General features: G+C 40.8%; 1 protein-coding gene across 2 annotated transcripts in view; it reads right to left on the bottom strand.

Moving 5' to 3' along the window:
- GAREM1 (GRB2 associated regulator of MAPK1 subtype 1) overlaps positions 1–20,898 on the bottom strand; it is a 198,450-nt gene that overhangs the window by 112,276 nt on the left and 65,276 nt on the right. For both annotated transcript variants that reach the window (XM_032309612.1, XM_032309613.1), the window contains exon 2: positions 9,119–9,259. In XM_032309612.1, coding sequence (XP_032165503.1) covers positions 9,119–9,259 — 141 coding nt within the window. The remainder of the gene's footprint in view (positions 1–9,118; positions 9,260–20,898) is intronic.

Raw genomic sequence — 20,898 nt, 5'->3', positions numbered from 1 at the left:
AAGCCAGTGGTTAAGTAACAGAACCATAATGGGGGGAAAATAACTTAACAATAGCGCTTAGATTGACTGGAGGGGGAGAGGAGACCCTTGGGTCTTTGGAGCAGGTGAGACCCAGTGAGGGGAGTTGGGAAAGGGGAGCAATTTCGACAGGGCCTGTGGAGACAGCATCAGGAGGATGGGACACACAATTACTTTAGGGGGAAAGGGGTGGACAAGGTCTAAAATTCCCACCCAAGGTGACCAGCTTTATTGCTAGAAGTAAGAAAGCCAATACGAGGAAATGAAACGAAGAGCCGTAAGAAGAACATAACACCGCTGAGTATTCAACTCCCAGAATGCCAAGGCAGGAGGGGAGAAATGGAATAGTTCACAAGTCTATGTGCTCACAGCATTTCACTTACCTACAATGATTTCTAATGTCTAGAAAATAAAAGCTCTGTGTTTATTTTGCTTGTCTCATGCTCTCTCATTGGTCTGACTCACTCTTGGGGACAAACCCCGGGATGATCTGTAAACCCGTCCTAACAAGCTGGAGGCCCCAGTAATGTATACTTCACTAAAAACACACATGGATGGGTCTGAATCATCTCTCCTCTTGCCCTAAATGTCAGAAAAGTCGGCCTGGTCAGGATCCACGTGGCTCGTTGTTTTCCTGTGTAGAATACACCTGACAACTTCCCAGATGGGGAAGCAGTTTAACAGAAGGCCAGCACACCACCTCACAGAGAGTGACTCATAAAGAGGTAAGGGATTCCAGTTCTAAGCAAGGGTGGTGTGACTTCAGGAAGTCTGACCAGCACTACAATCAGTTTGGGAACATACTATTAAGTCTGTTTTCTGCAAAGAAAGAAGGAAAAACAAACAAACAAACAAAAAAACCTCAAAGCAATTCCTCAAAGCCGAAAAGGAACCTTTTAAAAGGTCACCTTTTAAAAAAAAGATTTGCACTCATTTAGAGGTACAAATCCAACATGGAAATCAAATTATGAAGTGAGACAAGCCCATCCCCGCCCATGCTATAAACACTCCATTAACAGTGTGGTTTCAGGCAGCCTGTTCAAACTTTCCACCCGATGCTAATCGCATTATCTCATAGGTTAAATTATACTTGAACGGGAGGTCTCCCATTCAAGTACCAACTTTCCATTCAATACTAACATACCAGAAGAAAAGGTCTAGAAAAGAGCAGCCCAGGAGTTTTAAATCCCAAACACCATGCTGGTTTTGTGCCTCAGATTTTTGCTGTTGTTGTTTTCTTGGTATTTTTAATTCTAGATTTTTTTTTTTAAGATTTTATTTATTTATTTGGCAGAGAGAGAAATCACAAGTAGGCAGAGAGGCAGGCAGAGAGGGGGGGAAACAGGCTCCCCACTGAGCAGAGAGTCCGATGTGGGGCTTGATCCCAGGACCCTGAGATGACCTGAGCCGAAGGCAGAGGCTTAACCCACTGAGCCACCCACGTGCCCCAATCCTGGATTTTCTACTTGTAAAGTCAGTGTATGATTTACAAGAGTAAACAGGCTGAAATGTGAAAAGAGCAACTGAGGCATTCTCACGGTTTCACTGAAGTCATTTCACCAGCGTTTCTAGATCAGGAGAGGCCACACGGATGACATCCAATAGCTCTCCATGGAATTGGCTCACATATTTCCCCCTTTCCCTATCTCCTGTAAAGCTCCCATTTTAAGAACAAACTAATAAAAAAAAATTTCCTTCCTCCCCCAAATCTTTACACATACCCCGTTAACCGTTTTACATAAATCACTACCACCAGCTTGGGCACCCCCTGGAAATTGGTCCCTGCTGAGAGCCATCAAGTCTCCTCGGGAAGCCACGAGCCGGATGGCACTACCAAGCTGCGAAGATGGAACTTCTTCCCAAGTTCACCTTTTACCAGGCCGGTCCACAAACACTCAACACCAGAACAAAACCACCCAGTGAAAGGTGAACTTTCACCCCTACAGAAATCACCCAAGACTACGAATAAGACTCAAGGATTGAGGCAGCATGTTTTGGTAAGAAAACCACTTAAGAGTTTTGTATCACAACTAACTTTGCTACTGGTTGGTAAGTCACAGTCCTTTTTATTACAAAGTTTCAAACACAGAAAATTAGGGTAATAAACACCCCATTTACTCTTCATCAAAATTGAACAATTTTAACAGCTTATCTTATATTCACCGATTTTTATGTTTGTTTCAGGCAAAGTATTTTATAAATTATAACCACATTTCCCCCTAAGTAATGTAGTATGTACCTCTAAAAAAACAAAGACATCTTCCTCATAACTATAAAACTAGTATCACCCCTAACTAAATCAAAATAATCCCTAATATCATCTTATCACAAATATCATTCCTACTCACATTTCTTGCAGTTAATTTTCTTAAGCACTGAGAAGTGAGACTAGAAAACTATACCAATGGTTGGTGACAGTCCATTTCCTTTTTGAGCCATCCTTTTTCTCAAAGGTAGCTGCTTACCTGATTTCTTTATCCTTGCTTTGAGTTCAAGTGTCCCAAAGATAACATCCACCTAAGCTCCGACTATAAATCTATGTTATTAACAGCGACAACAATGACTTCATGAAGCAAAGAAGTGGAGGGAAAGAGAAAAAATGCTTTTCAAGGAAAAAAAATGGACAAGGACAATTTTCCAGACACTGGGCTATTATAATACTCAAATAGTCTCCCCTTCTTTTCCCTTCTGAATCATTCCTCCTAGCCTAGATTCTTCAGAATTCATTATTCTTAAAAGTGAATATTAGAAACTTTTGGCTCTTACGTCCTCTCTCTGGGTTTCTTTTTAATATATCTTAAGAAGTGTGGTTGCTCCTTGCTTGCTCTCACCTTCCACTCATTTTTACCCCCCTTAGTTATATAACTGCCTTGCTTTCCTTCACTGACAGCACCCCTCTGGAGACAGACAGTTTCCTTATCCACATTTACAACACGCTTTCCCCAGGCCTCAACCTCCCTGCTCTCACCAGGCTCCATTGCACTGCCCTCTCCAAGTCCAAGGGGCTCCTTGGGAAGCTCTTCTGCCTTTGTTTCTTCCTGGTAATTTATTCAGAGATGGGAATGTTACCTGTCTGCAGACGACTTATAAATCTGGGAAAGGTCAAGATAAATATGTATTTACTTCATTTTCCTCTAGAGTCAGAATACAAGTATTGAGCTGCGTGTGAAAGGCGAAGAAAGGCAAAGTCACCTTACTAATTCTAACAAAACTCTCTCCTGTACAATGGTTAGAACGCCCCAGGTGTGGACAGTCGCCTTCTAGCACTCTCCAGGCAACAGCAGTGAGGGAAGCAGACTCTGGAGCCACATATCCTGGGTTCGAATCACACTTCCTAGCTGTGTAATATTATAAGACACTTAACTAAATCTTTGAACTTCAATTTGTACTTGTGAAAAATGCAGGTAATAACAGAACCCATCTCCTGGCTTTGTTGTGAAACCTGCATGAATAAATAAAAGTAAAACGTTGAGTTAACAAAGTGTTTAGGTAATAGCACTAAATAAATGTGAGTAGTTTATGCTAACTGTGACCTAAAGATTCAATTACGAAAAGTAGTTATTTCTTCAGTATCTAATATTTATCACTGGCTATTTAAAACTGGCTGAGATAATGTTCCTTGGCATACTCTGTTAGTCCATAGACCTTTCTGAAAGAAAGTTTGGTTACTTTAATTTTAAAACCCAGGCTTTATCTCATGTAATACAGAAAGTACACGAAGTGTTGTTCAATGCTAGTAGTTACTTTTGTAAATAGATGATTCATGCTAATTAAACTCGCAACCCAGGAGAATAAAATTAGCTTGTTTCGACATTTCCTTTTGTTCAGTAATTACACTTCAAGGTTATGTAGATACCACATTACTATAATTTTGCCTGAGAGACAGACTGCACACCCACATCTTTAAAAACAGGCACTGCCGACAGAAATCCAGGTGCTTGCTGAGTAAGAGCCCTGCAGACTTCATAAGCAAACCTTCCACTAACCTTGTGCTCCACTGTTACTTATTTCTGTACATATCGTAGCTAGTAAGGAAGGCCTGAGATCATTTTTGCTTGTTATAGATTCACCGGATTTGCAGGAGGATGAGAATTTAAAAATAGAAGCCAAACGTGGCTGCCGTTTCTCTCTGATGCGTGTGTTCCAATAGCAATCTGTTCGCCTGTGATGACAGCAAGCGTTCCATCAGATGACTTAGATTTTCATAGACCCAGTCAGAATTCCACTACCACTCAAATGGCATTGGGGGGGGGGGGGGACACCTGAGACATACAGATACATCACATTCTGATCCATTTGGTTTCTCCAAGCGTCATCTTTATAGACAGCTATCTGGGGATGGCTTCCATGAGAGGTGATAACAAGGCGGTAACACTGAAGAGTGCTCGTTATGTGCCTGGCATGGCACTGAGTCGCTGACATAAGTTAGGTCACAAAGAACCTTCATGACATTGCCTAAGTAAATCTCCTTTCCACAGAGGGGGAATGCAGAGCTGAGGAAGGGAAATGAGATTTCAGAGGCAATGGCACGCATACCCAGGTTTTGGGGAAGCCTGAAGTTTACATTAGTTTTAAAGGGGGGGGGGTGTCATATTGTGAGTACAAAATTTGGTTTAATGCCCTAGAGGGGGTCAGCATACGTAAGGAATCCCGAGGTAGGAGCTTTCATGGTAACCAACTTGTGTCTGCCTGACGGACCCCGCTGAGCTACAGAGACAAAGGAATCTGAGGAACAGAAATGGGAATTGTAAAGCGAAAATCACTCATCTTTAGAAAAGCTTGGCTATAACAAAGTGGCACATGGCTGAAAAAATTTCTTTTTAAATAAATCTGGTTTTTGGTTTAGTATGTCAGGAGAGACCGGGCAGGGGGGAAGCAAGCATACAGGATGAATGAGCAATCTTTGAGGGAGAGCCAAGCAGTCATTTGCGTGGTCTGAGTCTGCAGAATGCAGAAAAATTCTGAGTTGTGCACTGCATGTTCCTTAGGAAATCTCTGCCCTTTTGGGTGCACTGAGAAGTCAGAAAGTTTAGACACGATTTATTGGTGATGCCTTGTGAATAAAACTTGTGTGAAAGCAGCAATTGCTTTTCTAAACACGATGCCAATTTTTCTCTACTGTTCGCGAAATATGCGATGCGGACTGAACACGCTCCCTCTCTTGGAATCAATTGTTTGTTATACCAAGAAAACTCTTACTTATCCAAAATGAGAAAATTGTTTTCCCAGAAGGAAAGAAGGTCTTTTTTTTTTTCCAAAACACATCTCCTAATTTTAGAATTCAGTTTAAGGCGACTCTTAGTCCCATCGTATCAGAGCATGGCTCTGAGAAGAAGTTCAATTCATATTTTATCTTTTCTCGAAGTTTTATGAAACTTTTTTTTTCACATGAGGAATTTCATGAAAATTTCTGATGAAGAATATGGGAAAGGCACTCTGAACTGTGATTTTCCTAAAAATGCTGAGCTGTCTCATATTCTGAAATACACATGAATAGAGCTGCATACAGCTGCCCAGGCTGTGCACTACACAAAGCCAAGGGCAACCATTTACACAAAGTGACGAGCGCTGCCTGGAGCAGGATAGTGCAGGGCCCCACGGGGAAGAATGGTTGCTGCTTCTACCAGAAGGACCTGCTTAGAAAAATGAAGGGGGCGTGCCAAGAGATATATGGGCCAGCTGGATTCAAATGGCTAAATCTGGGACAATCTGAACATCAAAATAAATAAGGACAGAAATAGATTATAACCCAATGATTGAAGTAACAATCCATAATTCTGTAATAGGTGAGTAAGCAAATAAATAAATGGGAGAGAAGAAAAGCTCTCCTTGCAGGACAAAGACAACAAACAAAGGAAAGAATCAACAGTGGGGTCTAGTTAGAAATGGGCCGTTCTGCCCCATCTTCATGGTAAAAACCGAATCAGACAGAAATCAATAGCGGCACAAGGACAGGGTTGGGGAGGTTTAGAGAAGGACCACTTTTCCTTTCAAATATCCTAGTAATCACTAAGTCATCCTCACGAATGGGATTAGTGCCCTCATCGAAGAGACAGGAGAGAGACGGTGGAGTCTCTCCACCAACTGAGCACACAGCGAGAAGACCACGACCTACCTGCAAACCAGACACCAGACCCCGGATGGTTCCTGTCTCCAGAACGGTGAGAGATGAACTGTTTATAATCTCCCCCATCTACAGTACTTATTATAACAGCCTGAACTAAGGCAGTCCTGTTTCAAGGTTTTTTTTTCCCCTTTAAGATATTTTCTTTCACGTGAGGTAGTATGATCTTAGAGTCTATGTTTCCTTTTAGCTTTGGCAACCTCAAATTTTCAACTAAAGAAAGTATCATTTCCTTTTCTTCTTAATTTTAATTCCAGTATAGTTAACATACAGTGTTATATCAGTTTCAGGTATACAATCTAATGATTCAACACTTCCATACATCACCCAGTGCTCATCATGGCAAATGCCCTCCTTAATCCCCATCACCTGTTTAACCCATCCCCCTACCTACCCACCTATCCCCCTACCCACCCTACCCCGTTTCCGAGTTAAGTGAACCACCATCTTCCTTACAGATAAAGACTAAGCTGTTGAACATATCATATCTTTCTTCCTAGTGGAAGCTGAATGGCTGTTAATTTAAAAAAAAAAATGCTCAAGACAATAAAACACAAATTCTTGGGGAAATCTTTTCTTCTGACACCGTGAATGTCCAACCCAGAACAGCAGGTCCCAACCTCAGCTGCATAATTTAACTACATAATTTAAAATCCTGATGCCCAGCCCACACTCAGGACTAGTTACAGCAGAACCTCTGGAGGTGGAGTCTGGGCACTGGTCATTTTTAAAGCTCTCTAGGACACTTCATGTGTAGCCAGGTTAAGAGCCCTTAAGTATCTACAGCAATAAAGGATTGTATCTTTTGTGGACAGATCCAAAGGATTCACAAAGGTTTTTTTAGAATGAGTCTCACTGCCTTAACTATAGAGAACAAGCAGATAGCCAGAGGGGAGACGGGTGAAGAATGGGGAAACAGGTGAAGGGGATAAAGCGTACACTTACCATGATGAGCCGTAAGTACTATATATGGAATTGTTGAATCACTATATTGTATACCTGGAACTCACATAACACTGTATGTTAGCCATGCTGGAATTAAAATTTTTTTAAGTTAAAAAAGAATCAGGCTCACTTGTTGAGGAATGTACAGTCCAACTAGCAAGTGAAGTTATATGTGTATCCAGGAAAAGGTAACTGAATGAAGACTGGGGTCTGTGTCAAATGAACCTGAGACACCATACATACACGTGGAGACCTCACCCGCAGAGTGGGGACGCCCGCACCCGCCTGATACAAGGACAGGCCCTGATGATGATAAGAACAAGGCTGAGGAAGGCCACTCCGGCCAGGGAATCGCATGCATGGAAAAGTAGCCGGTATGTCCCGCTAACAGTGAGGCAATCAGGCTCACTAGAGGGGGGTTTGCTCTCCAGGGCAGAAAAGGGGAGTGTGGAGAAGCAGACTAGAACCAGCCCCAGGGGGCTTTGAGAAATAAGCCAACAAGTCCGGTGGCAGTTTGGAGTCTCCATGGAGATTTAAGCTAAGGACCAAAGGAAAGCATTCCTTTGGGAAGACCGCATCGATAAGCTATTCACAGTGAGATCAAGGAAGACTGAAAGAAAACTCAATCTATGACAAGAAGAGCAAGGGTATATCAGGTAAAGCTGCATATGTGAGATCAAGCACAGACTTACACCTTCCTTTACAGTTTTCCATAAAAGACAAGCACCAGGAGTTTGGGCTTCCTAAAAATAGCACAGATCTCACCTGTCATGGGACCTCCTGGCAGGAGAGACTGGGCAGGCCAGAAGGTTTTCTTGTTCTCTGGTCCCTCTGCCCTGGCTCCCAATCCAACGGTGTAATACTTTCTGCTGCCATACGTTCCTCCTTTTTCCATGAATGCAACTCCTATGGTCAGCAAATGTAACTCTAGGGGGCAAACTTTCAGGCTAGAGGAATTCTTTCTTATAATTTTTTTTTTTTTTAAGAAGAGTTTTGAGAAGCTGGGCGATCCTGAGGTCATACTGGCAATTTCAATCTCCTAGGGGTCAAAATGGGGGGCCAAACTATTCATTTATACAATACATATGAAACACTTACATTTGTGCCATTCTAGCCAGTGGAACCACAGTGAGGTCCCTTTTCCTGAAAGGCAGGCACCTCTCTGGGCATTATAAAGGTTTCACTCAAAAACATAATGGCAGTCTAGGGCTGCGTAATTTCTAAGTAATCGATCAAAGAGTTCTCCTACAGAATCTGAAAAACTGAATAATTACAGAGAAAAAGAAATCAAGATTCTTTACATAATGATCTATAAGCCACAGAGATAAATACAGGATCACATGTTTGTTTGTTTGTTTTTTACAATGCATTTGTAAGGCAGCACTACTGAACCTATATTTAAGCCACTAGATGTATCCCGAACTCCTGGACAGGGCTGACACATACAACACAGTAAAGCTGGTTCAATGGCATCGTTGAACTGAATGGCGTTCAAAGTGAGGTGAAATGGCAGCTCTCACCCTGATTTATTCACTAAAGCAGAGAGGGCATCTTCACTACCTATATCCCACATGCCTTGTTGCAAAGAGGGCCATGCCCAGGTATCCGAGCTTCCACCCCAGTATTCCTAAAGCCAGCCCACAATGCTCATTTGCCAAGTGGCATCCTGTAAAGCCATGCCCCAAAGCAACACCCAAGTGGTGCCCAGGGTTATTCAGACACAGCAGCTCACATATGGATGCCATCCCAGGACGAGAGAGACGTTCTCTGTGTTTGTAAAGGGTTCATTTAATAAATGTCTAGTAAGAATCCACATATAACTACATGCAATTAATCAGAAACTGCCTATGACAAAATGAAACTGAACTTTCACTGACAGATAAAATAACCACAGAAATGCATTTGATTCTTCTTTTTCTAAGTCATCATACTCTAGTTCATAGACAAATCCTATTTTCTCATTCAGGAGGGGGAAATTTGCATATTCAAATCCCTTCCTCTGCCTTTCTCACCCTTTGAAGGGAGCTGTACCTGCATAATGCACTGGGATCTCTATCTTTGGCCCAATGACATAGTGTCCCTCCTCCAGGCTGTGGGCAGTGATGGTGGTCCACTGACGGCACGAATGAATCAGAAGGTATTCGTTTTCCCGCAGCCCTTCAATGCATTCTCCTGAAAGACATAATTTTGTATAAGAAACTTAGAATTAGCATCTGCTTGCTTCATACTCTGCAGTAAAATTTCCTTAGTTAAAACTTCACTAATGCAGAAATCGATAGTTCATCCCAACCTGACATAAGCTTGCCTCCAAATGAGCACAAAAAAGGCATTCTACAACAAGCGGACAACGGCACACAGGATTCCCTAAAAATGTTTCCACTTACCTGCGAAGATATTCTGAAAACCTCATTTTATCTAAATGACTGAACTCAAGGCTAATAAAACATTTATTAAGTGACAACAATATGTTGGGTACCACCCAGGTGCTTTGCATGCATTATTACATGGATGCAATAATATTATGAGGTAGGTATTGTTCCTTCTTTACAGGTGGGAAGAATCAAGGTTCGGAATGTTAAGTGATAGGTCTGAGCTCACAGATTTAATCAGAAGGAAAGCGAAGATTCAGGCCCAGCTCAGACTGACTCCAAGGCTCATGCTCTTAATCACTAAAATACGACTACCAAAAATATATAATAAACTTCTCTGTTGAAACAGTACTTGAAATTAAATGCTAGTATCTCCTTTGAAATTGTGTATGTTTTGCCAGTTCTTTCTGGCCCCCTACCAAATTTCCCAATTAAAAATAATGACACTTTATAGCATGCAAATGAAATTATTTTTTTTCATTTTGATATTTTCTAAGGTACATTTTTAGCATCTGAACCAATGGCAAATAAATTATTTCAAGAGAGATATTCATCCCCTGAAACTTAAAAAGACTTTTTTTTTTTTTTTTAAGATGCTGAAACGATCTATCTCATTAATCCCGGTTTAGTCATTTTCAATGCTCAGATAATATCTGAAAAGGCTCATTTCTTTATACAGAAAACAGTTAGCCTTTCTTATTTCTGAGGGTTATTATATCACAATAACCAAGAGTCAGGGATTTCACTGGGTGTTTTGAATGGAATTCAAAGTTCACTAAAAAGTTTCAGTACTTTTGCAATACAAAAGAAGTCGAGGAAGCTGTAACTGGTTATCATAATCATAAGCCATCAAATCTGTTTCTAATGCAGTAAGGCCATAATCTTTCAAATAGTCTTAATGAAAGGATACTTCACCTTGGTCGCTGGAGACACAGATGGGGAGGAGGGTTGAGAAGGATGGAGAAAAAGCTGCAGATCTGGAAGAGGCCCCCTAGCAGGAATGAGAGGTCCTACTCCCAGCGAAACTTCCGAAACCAGACTCCCCTGCTCTTCACACTTTGGGAGACAAGGTTCACAATGTCCTCCCGAGGAGGCTGCTGGTACTTAACAAGTGCTCTGCTGACCCCTCAAGCATGCTGGAGCAGAAATAAAGATCTGGAAGCACTACTCCAAAGGAGGAGTCCTCTGGTTTCCCCTGAGGCTTCCCACCGGGAGGCAGGAGGGGTTACAAGCACCGCCCATGAAGTCCAACAGATCTGGTCTAGTCAAAGCTCTGTGCCCCACCACTATGCGGTCTCGGACAGAAACCTTTTCCCCTCCGTGAGATGGAGCAACAACAGCACCCTGCTTCACAGAGGGGCCATGAAGATGCACTGTGCCAGCGATGGGAAATGTGGCTCACCAAATCTGTCACATGATGTTAGGAGGGATGAGGAAACGTCAACTATTAATTTTATTTACTGTGCGCTTTTTCACCCTAGAATTCCATCCTTATATAAACTTCGTAATTTAAGTCCTATTATCTTCCTACAGGTGAGGAAATGCCCTAACTTCAGGGCAGTTAGGAAACATGGCTGAGGCCACATAGCAGGAACGGACTGTTGGGTCCCTCTATGTCTTCCCCTGTTCTTTCAACACCACACTGACTTTTGCCTTAGAAACTGCCAACCATCATCTAAAAAACTGATCCTGAGCTCCAACTCTCACTCAAGGAAGGAGAGAGACAGTAACAGCAACAAAAATGAGTAATGAAATTATGAATGCATTAGAAAGTGAAAGGAGCTCTATGGGAAAAAAGAAAAAGTAAAGGGTAAGAGGATCAGGAGGACTGTATATAAGAGGAGTAGTTTGCAAGGTTGGCATTTTAAGGTATCTTTAATTCATTTATCCAACAAACACGTATCCCCTTATTTGCTTAGCTTTTTCTGAAAACAGCCTTATTGAGGAATACGTGATCTACATATTTAATGTGTCCATGTCGAAGACTGGCAGTCATTTATGGAGGATCTCTCATGCAACAATCATTGGAGGAGTGGGCGAAAATGAAAAGAGAGCTTGGTCCCTGCACTCAAGAAGCTGATATCCTCTGGGTGAGATGTGCTCACATGTGCTTTGAAGTAAGGTAGGACATGACTGGTGCTAGGCAAGAGGAATAAAGAATCTGGAGTGGAGACGGTGACTTTGGCAGAGAAGATCAAGAAAATGTCAAGAGGAATAGATAGCTTTGGGGCTGGTCCTAATTCTCTGGCAATGGGAGGAGCCAGAAAAGGGTTTGGGGATGAGAGACTGGCCAAAGCTCTGCTTTAGGAGAATTAATCTGGCAGGACTATAAATGCTGGATCGGAGCAAGGAGAAACCAGAGCCATGGCAGGTAGGTTAAGGAAACTCAGAGGAAAAACACAACCACCATTCAGGGAAAAAGAAAACTGTCATTTTCTGCAACTAAACTGCTCTATCATAAAACTGTTTTAATTTTATTCCACAGTGGGCTCTGAAGAGGCAGCCAAGAAACAATTGCAGTCAAGTTAATCAAAATGAAAATTTAATGTTAAGTCCTACGGCTAGCTGATGTAGTAAACACTCTTGTCAAGAGAATTCAGGACGATTTTCAAAGCTATAAAGTAGTAAGAAGCCAGTGCCTGTTTTTGAGCTTATGCCTTTTTTTTTTTTTTTTTTTAAACAACTGAACCATGTACCTGCTTTAGGCAAAAGAAGTTTCACAAAAATTGTCTGGAAATAAAATTTAATATAATCACTTAAAATGTCCTAAGGTAGGCCACTAATAGAGACACGACATTAAATGAATCCCTAAAGTAAACATTTTTTGTGTGATAATAATTATCCTGTTGCTTAACTACTATATGTAACATGCTAAAACTTATATATTTAGCTCAAAGATGTAGTAACAAGAAGTTTAAAAGAAATGGGTGTTAAATTCCAAAATGTGTTAATATCCCTCTGAAATTTCCCCAGATCCAGAATGCTTCTGGGATATACTTCTCTTGCCTGGTTTGGCCCTGATCCCCTCAACATTAAGTCTTACACACTTGTCAAAATCATTTTTAATCCTGGGGAAACTAGAACCCATGAATCCTTCAAAGGAAGTCTGCTTTAAACAAAATCAAATTCAAAATTTAAAATGAAAATTTCTAAGCCGGACATGCACAGATCCAGCCGGTTTGGCTGCGGGGCCACTGTCATCTCCTAATGCTCCTTTCTGGTCTCTCCTTGTTACCTTCACGGTTTTCCCCTTTTACACAGGAGCTGTAACAACTGTAGGAGTTAATCAAGGTTCTACTCTCAATCTGTTCACTATTTCTCTCTCCTTTATCATTTCACACACCCCTCAGGGCTCACTTAGTTATGGACAACTCGCATATCCATGCTCTCAGCTACCAATCTGTATTCTGAGCTCTTCATCCAGACTTTATCTTCTAACCTTGTCTACCTGGATGTCCCCCTACCATTCATTCAGGCATCCTACATTCATCCAACACACATAAACGGAGGACCAGCTATGTTCTAGAACCTGGCAGTATAGTACTGAACCAAGTCCCTGCTCTCACGGAGCTGACCTCTTGGCTGGGTTTTCAACCCTCCATTCTTCACTCTGTCAACTCATTTAAATATTGCTGCAGATTAAACTTCCAAGAATACAACAAGGTTCGTCTTATTCTTCTACTCACATCTGTCTTCAGGGGTTCTCATTCATACAGAACGAGGCTTTAAGTCTTTTTGTCTCAATACTCAAGGCCCTCATGATCTATCCACAGAATATAAGACCTATATCCCCACACAACACACGAGAGCCCAAAGGACCTGCTTTCTGTGCCACACACAGGGCTCAGTGTCCCTCCCGCGGGCCCCTCACTTTCGTTCCTTTGCCTGAGCCTTAGCTCCCAACCCTTACTTACTCACTACTCATCGTACTCATTCTTGAAAGCACCACTTTCACAAATATCTTCCTGATACAAATCCTAATATTTTTCATTCAGACTACAGTAATTTTGTAGTTTTGCTAATACCCTATGCTGAATATATAAATTTCTGTAAGAGCTCAGAGCAGGAGGAACTTAGACTGCTGTTTTAATGTTTGTGTATATTTCAATGACAATAAAACTAATTTAACGATGTGGGAATTACAGGCATTTTTTACCTTCTGGAACTGGTCTACACATTTGTCAATTTTGAGAATCATGGTCATAAGAGTTAAGGAAGAAAGATAATTCAGGATTAAAAATGCTGTTAGGTAAGATCCTCTCCAAACTGGGGCACCTGAGTATCTCAGTGAGTTAAGCCTCTGCCATCTGCCTTGGGTTCAGGTCATGATCCTGGAGTCCTGGGATGGAATCCCACATCGGGCTCTCTGCTGAGTGAGGAGCCTGCTTCTCCCTCTGCCTCTCCCACCACCATGCTCACTCTCTCAAGAGTACTCTCTCTCTTTCTCTCTCAAATAAATAAACTCTTAGGGGGGAAAAAAAAGGATCCTCTCTAAACTACCCTGTCTTACCAGCATCCACAGCCACACAAGGGAGCTGCCTGGCCTCACTGCCTCACGGTTTTGTTTTGCCTTTTTAATATTCAAATATAATAACGTTTGCATTTATTTAGATGATTTTCCCCCCACTGAATCTTATATTTTCATGCTGCTTGTAACTATTTTAGCCTGAAACTGTAATTAAATTTATTACATTTGAATATACTGAAATAGTGCATAACGATACTGCCTTTTCTATAGGTTACTTAGGATGTGTCTCAATCAGTTCAAATAGTTGTATGTCTGTGACAGTAGAATCCAAATCTCTATTAAGTGCTTTTTTGTTTTTAAATATGAAGTATGATGTACTTGGATGACAATTTATAAGGCTTTGATATTAGAACTCCTAGCTTACCGCTGATGAGTTTTCTATTAAGATTGGGCTGAATGGGGTGCCTGGGTGGCTCAGTGGGTTAAGCCGCTGCCTTCAGCTCAGGTCATGATCTCAGGATCCTGGGATCAAGCCCCGCATGGGGCTCTCTGCTCATCAGGGAGCCTGCTTCCTCCTCTCTCTCTCTCTGCCTGCCTCTCTACCTACTTGTGATCTCTGTCTGTCAAATAAATAAATAAAATCTTAAAAAAAAAAAAAAAGATTGGGCTGAATCCCAGGTAACACAGACACATGCCCACATTGGTTTGCTTTTTTTCTTTTTTCTTTTTTTTTTTTTTTTTGGCTATCCTCATGTCATAAAGAACAAATGCATGATTTTTACACAATTCTCTAAGCTATGTTGTGATTTTGGCAATTACTAAATTAAAGTGTTTTTGATTTTCTACTTTTGTGTCTTTCTGTTCTTCCCATAGGCACTTCACACCAGAGCAACAGGTTCGGTCAACAATTTGGGCTGTATCTCTACAGAGGGCATGCACTCTTAATCCTTTCAACTTCCAGAATATCTGGTTTATCAATTTGCATAGCAAATATATAAACTCACATTCCTGCTTATCTTTCTTTTTAAAGTATGTCTTTATCCCCATTTAGTTTGGTTTCTTCTCAGCCCATTAGGAGAACCATGTCTGTGGTAGATCCTCACGGATTTGTTGACTGATTAATGAGGCCCCATTGAAATAATCTGATTTGTTAATACATGTGTAATAAGAATCAGATTTACTAACCCTGGCATTGTTTTTATCTGTTATGGATATAAACCGCTCCTTACGCTGTAACTAAATCTATCAACAATGAATAAATGAATAGGTTTTATGGTCTCTGTTACTACTTATTATAAATCTAATTTAAGAGTGTGCATTGTTTTATTCTAGGAATGTTAAAAGGAGAGCTGGTCAAGTGACAACATTGTATTTTACCTCCTCCCTGTTAATAGAGTTGCTTAATTTTAATTATGTGTTTACTTGATCTTACAATCCTTTTTGTGTAGACAGGAACCCTACTGAGTCAGTGACATACTCAAACCACTGCGTTCTTTTACAACTTGAACTTTTTTTTTACAGTTTTATTGAAAAATAATTGACACATATCACTGTGTAAGTTCAAGGTGTCCAGCATGATGGTTTGATTTACATGTAGTGTGAAATGACTATACACTATGCTTAGTTAACCTCCATCCGATAAAATAAAAAGAAAAAAGATTTCTTCTTGTGATGAGAACTCTTAGGATCTACCGTCTCAACAACTTCCTTGTGCCTCACATAGCAAGTGTTACCCAAAGTTAGTCATCATGTCATACACTACATCCCTAGTACTTACTTATCTGTAAGTTTATACCTTTTGACCACCTTCTTCCAATCCTCCCCCCACAGGTTCCCTCCATTTTTTCAAAAAAAAAAATACCTTCAGTGAGCAGAAATGCCATTTCCCACTTCCTGTCCTTAACCATGAAAAATGCCCACAAACCATCCTCTCTGCTCTTTTCTGAGGAAAGGGCTGAATATTGATTCCTAGGAAGACCTTGGAACAAGCTGAAGCGAGCACAGCTGCCAGCAGTCTGGGTCCCTTAATCAATACACAGCGGCACCAACGGCCCGCCAGCGCCCTCCTGACCCACTGAGCTGGGATGGAGAGCTACGCTTTGATGTGATACTACGTCACCGATGTGTTGTAGTTTTCCTTTTTTGTTTCGATAGTTAGACTCCGTTAACTAAGACATCTATATGCATGATCTCCAAAACCAGCAAAGCCTCCTGACTCTAGTGATCATGGAGGTCTTGTTACAGAGGCTATTCCTTTAAAGTACTCTTCATAAATACAAGCTTGAATTTGCCAAGGTGGCTTCCACTAAAAATTCCTTTCTGCATCTTTTAGTTACATTTTATCCCATGACCTGAGGGATATAGTTAAATGATACTTAGTTCCCATCCTCAGTAGTCAGTGTATAATAAGGTCCTGGTTACTTTATTGTCTTCCAAATAAACAATATTTACTGTGGGAAGACAACATGGCACTACCACAGTATTTCTGTATCCCAAAGAACTACAATCCAAATGACATGGCAAAGAAAGAAAGGATATGGGGAGTTGGGGGGGTAAAGGAAGGCAAGAAATGATGTCATAGCAAAGTGCTCTAAGACTGTTAAAGAACAATCATGAAACCATGAAATTAAAATGCTGTCTGCAGTGAAAAAGCAGTAAGGTGTTCTAAAAAGGAAGTAACAGAAGGGGAGGAAAATCCTAGAAGGAACTAATTAACTCATTAAGATAGAGGAACTATAAAGTGGTCAGGGAGGATGTGGTTATAGGAAACCACAAAAGCACAGGTCCTAATTTTGCAATCAATGGAAACTGAAAAAACGAAACAAAACAAAATTTTGCCAATGGAAAAGAAAAGCTCTAGGAAGAAGAGAAGCAACTGCTTTTAGTCTAACAGTTGAAGTGTTAGAAGAAAGGAAAGGCTGGAGAGGAAGGATCAGACATAGGTTATCAATCAAATAAAGGCATCTTAATAAGAGCTTCTCAAAAAGCATAGTAAGGAGCAAACAAAAATAAAGCTTCTGGCACAGACACCATGAATGCAAAGGAAAATGAATGTTCTACTTCTGGGCAGACAAAACGAGTAACTTTAGCAACCTAACAGTCCCCTAAATGTCCCCTGCTCTGGCTATTATGCACTAGCAGGACCCTCCGGAGACAAGCACCCCTGCATCTGTACCTCCATCCACTTCACAGGACAGTCCATTTCTAGGCAATGGCATCTTGTGACTGCTAAGACATATCTGGTGGGACAGAGATGGGAACAGTAGAAAACAGCATTACTTGAGCTTAGCTGCTGTCCAGTTCTAACCACTTCTAAAAGGAGACCGTATCTGCTGTCTCCAGTCCTGCCTTACCTTCTTCAAAGGGCTGATCATCTCGCAGGGGTTAGGGGAGGAACCTACCACACTAAGGAACACAGTGGTTCGCACCCGGCTCAACAGTCACTGTCAACCTCTGGGAACTTGTAAAAAAAAACCTCCAGTGGCAGGGAGGTTAAGGGCACACACCAGACCACTGAAATCAGAATCTCTGAGAGCGAGATCTAGAAACCAGCAGGGTCCTGTAATCTCCTCACCCGTCCTATTGTGCAGCCTGGGTTCAGAGCACAACTGAGGCATGTAAGTGCACGGGCCCTGGAGAGACATCACCCACCGGGAGACTCTCTTCTTGCACTTAGTGTGAGAAGGGGACAAGATCAAACTTACCAGATGCTTACAAAGCATTGGCCACACAGTAAGCTCTCCAAAAGTATCCTTATGCTTACTGTCCTCAGATATGTCAGGTTATAGGTTTTTTCTCAGGCTAAGTAAACTTGCATAACATTTATTGTCTGCTTTTTTGCATTTTGTAGTTAACTATAAACTATCCTATGTTATTTAACATTTTATGCATATACATTGTATTTCTTTTTTTTTTTTCAAGATTTTATTTGTCAGAGAGAGAGAGAGAGAGAATGAACACAGGTAGACAGAGTGGCAGGCAGAGTCAGAGGGAGAAGCAGGCTCCCCGCCAAGCCAGGAGCCTGATGTGGGACTCGATCCCACGATGCTGGGCTCATGACGTGAACCGAAGGCAGCTGCTTAACCAACTGAGCCATCCAGGCGTCCCTACATTGTATTTCTTTAATTAGACTGTGACATTCTTGGGTACCAGGGACTTTTCTTATCTTCTTACCAGACCAGGATCCTATACCCTGCTGGTACCAATAAAGGCATCACTGATGATTACCTGACATGGTCACTTTTCACTGCTGAGTCCACACAAACAAATGGACATATTGAGCTAACAGATGTTTTGTTCCTTTTTTTTTTTTTTTTTTTTTTTTTTGGTCTTCAACATTGCAATAAAGAGTAAGGGCAATTCTATTTTCTCAAACCTCTCTGTATTTAAAGCTTTTTTAAAAAATGAGGGTATTATTTCAAGCTACTAGGAAGCTCTTCCTCAAAAATGACTGTTGACTTAACAACAATAACTTGCAGCAGTTTTGTGATGGTTCACCTTCAACTAGAAGTACTAGATGTCCAGCCGAATCTCACTCACTCCTTGTCCTCAAGTCATAGTCCCCTTTAGGTTAGTTGAGCACATGGATGCCCAGAATATAGAATACTATTTCCACCTTCACTGCTCCTACCCACACGTAGAGCCAAAAGGATATAGTAGAAATCATTATGTGCCTCTTCCAAGACTTACTTTTTAAAAACATCTTTCATATACCAGAAAATTCACTGATTGATATTTACACTTCAACAGTGTTAGTATAGTCACAGAGTTGTGCAAACACCACAGTCTAATTATAGAACATTCCTATCATCCCAAAGAGACCTCATACCCATTAACAGTCCTCACCCTACTTCTCACCCCAGCCTGAGGCAACCACTAATCTACTCCCTGAATCTATAAACTTGCCCATTCTGGACATTTCATATAAATGGAATTATGAAATATGTGACCTTTTGTGTCCGGCTTCTTAGCATAATGTTTTCAAGGTTCATCTATGTTGTAGTGTAGATTAGCACTTAATTCCTTTTTGGCCAAATAACATTTGAGTGTATGGATACACCATGTTTTATTTACCCATACAGCAGAGGATGGACATTTGGGCTATTTACAGGTTTGGTAGTCATACCATACTGCTGTACAAGTTTTTCTGTGGACATTTGTTTTCATTTCTCTTGGAAATATACCTAGGGGTGGAACTGCTAGGTCACATGGTTTAACTTTCTGAGAACTCCCAGATGGTTTCCAAATTGGCTGCACCGTTTTACATTCCCACCAGGAATGAATGAGGATTCCAATTTTCCACCTCCTCTCCAACATTTATTACCCATCTTTTTAATTACAGTTATCTTAATGGGTGTGAAGTATGCCTCACTTCAGTTTTGATTTGTACTTATGAAATGCTAAGTGATGCCGAGTCTTTTTCATGTGCTTACTGGCCATTCCTATATCTTTTTGGAAGAAATGTTTATTCGGATCCTTTGCGTAGATCTGGTTATTTGTCTTTCGCAGGAGTTTTCTGTATATTCTGAATACAAGTTCCTGATCAGATATATGATTTTCAAACATTTTCTTTCATTACAGGGACTGGACTGTCCTTTTACTTTCTTCATAGTGTCCTTCGAATCACAAAATTTTTAATTTTGAAGTCAAATTTATTTTTTGTCATTCGTGTTTTTGGTGTCATACGTAAAAACCTATTGCCTAACCTAGTGTCACAAGGATTTATGTCAACATTTTAGAGTTTTTATTTCTTACATTTAGGTTTGTGACCATTTTTGAGTTAATTTTTGTGGATGCTGTGAGTAGGGGTCCAGCTTCATGCCTCTGAATGTGGATATCCAGCTGTGTGAGCACCAGCTGAACTGTCTCTGTCCATTCAAAAGTCCATTCATAGTAAGTATAAGGGTTTATTTCAAATATAAGGGTTTATTTCACCTTACATGTATGGATAGTTCTCTCCTTATGCCAGTACCACAATGTCTGAATTCCTCTAACTTTGTAGTTAAGTTCTGAACTGGAATGTGAGCCTTCCAACTTTGTTCTTCAAGACTGTTGTGGTTTTTCTGGGTCTCTTAAATTTCTGTATGAGCTTTATGGATCAGCTTGTTAATTTCTGCCCCTGCCCCCAAAAGCAAGCTAGGTTATTGACAGTGACTATGTTCAACCTATACATCAAACTGGGGAGGACTGATATTTTAACAATATTAACTCTTCTGATCCATGAACATGGAATGTCTTTGCATTGAGTTAGATCTTTATTTCAATGAAGTTTTGTAGTTTTCAGTGTGTATGGCTTGCACTTCTTTTGTTAAATTTATTCCTAAGCATTTTATTCCTTTTGACGATATTACCAATAGAACTGTTTTTAAATTTTATTTTTTGGAGTGCTTATTGCTAGTGTAGAGAAGCACAACTGATTTTTGTATATTGAGCTTTCATAACCTGAAATGGTACTGAACCCGTTCGTCATTTTAACAGTTTTGGCTTGTTTTCTTGTAGATTCCTTAGGGTTTTCTACGTACAAGTTCATGTCATCTACAAATAGAAACAGTTTTACTTCTTCCTCTCCAGTCTGGATGCAAAATTTTTTTGTCTGCTTGTTTTTCTTGCCTTAATGCCCCCAGCTAGAGTCTCCAACACAACACTGAACATAAGTGGCAACCAAGATGGATGGTTGGGAGAGGTGTGCCCTTCTTTTCCATCTTTATTCTTCCTGATAGATGGAGTGTGGATGTGATTACTGGAACTGGAAGGGTAGTGACCATCTTGGACTTGGGGGGAACTCAGGACCGGAATTGAGTCCATGACATAGCAACCACTGAAAAAAAAAACCTGGTTTCTGCCACCTTGGGCAACATGCCAACCTGTGGTCTTTGTCTTTGGGTCTCCGTGACTTCAGCCAAACTCAAGGCTAACATGAAACAGGAATATAGAATAAAGTAAGAATCGCAGTGCCTGCCGTATTCAATCAAAAT

Source organism: Mustela erminea, chromosome 13 (assembly GCF_009829155.1).
Source record: "Mustela erminea isolate mMusErm1 chromosome 13, mMusErm1.Pri, whole genome shotgun sequence".
Classification (NCBI taxonomy): domain Eukaryota; kingdom Metazoa; phylum Chordata; class Mammalia; order Carnivora; family Mustelidae; genus Mustela; species Mustela erminea.
This window is presented reverse-complemented; position numbering and strand designations above follow the sequence as displayed.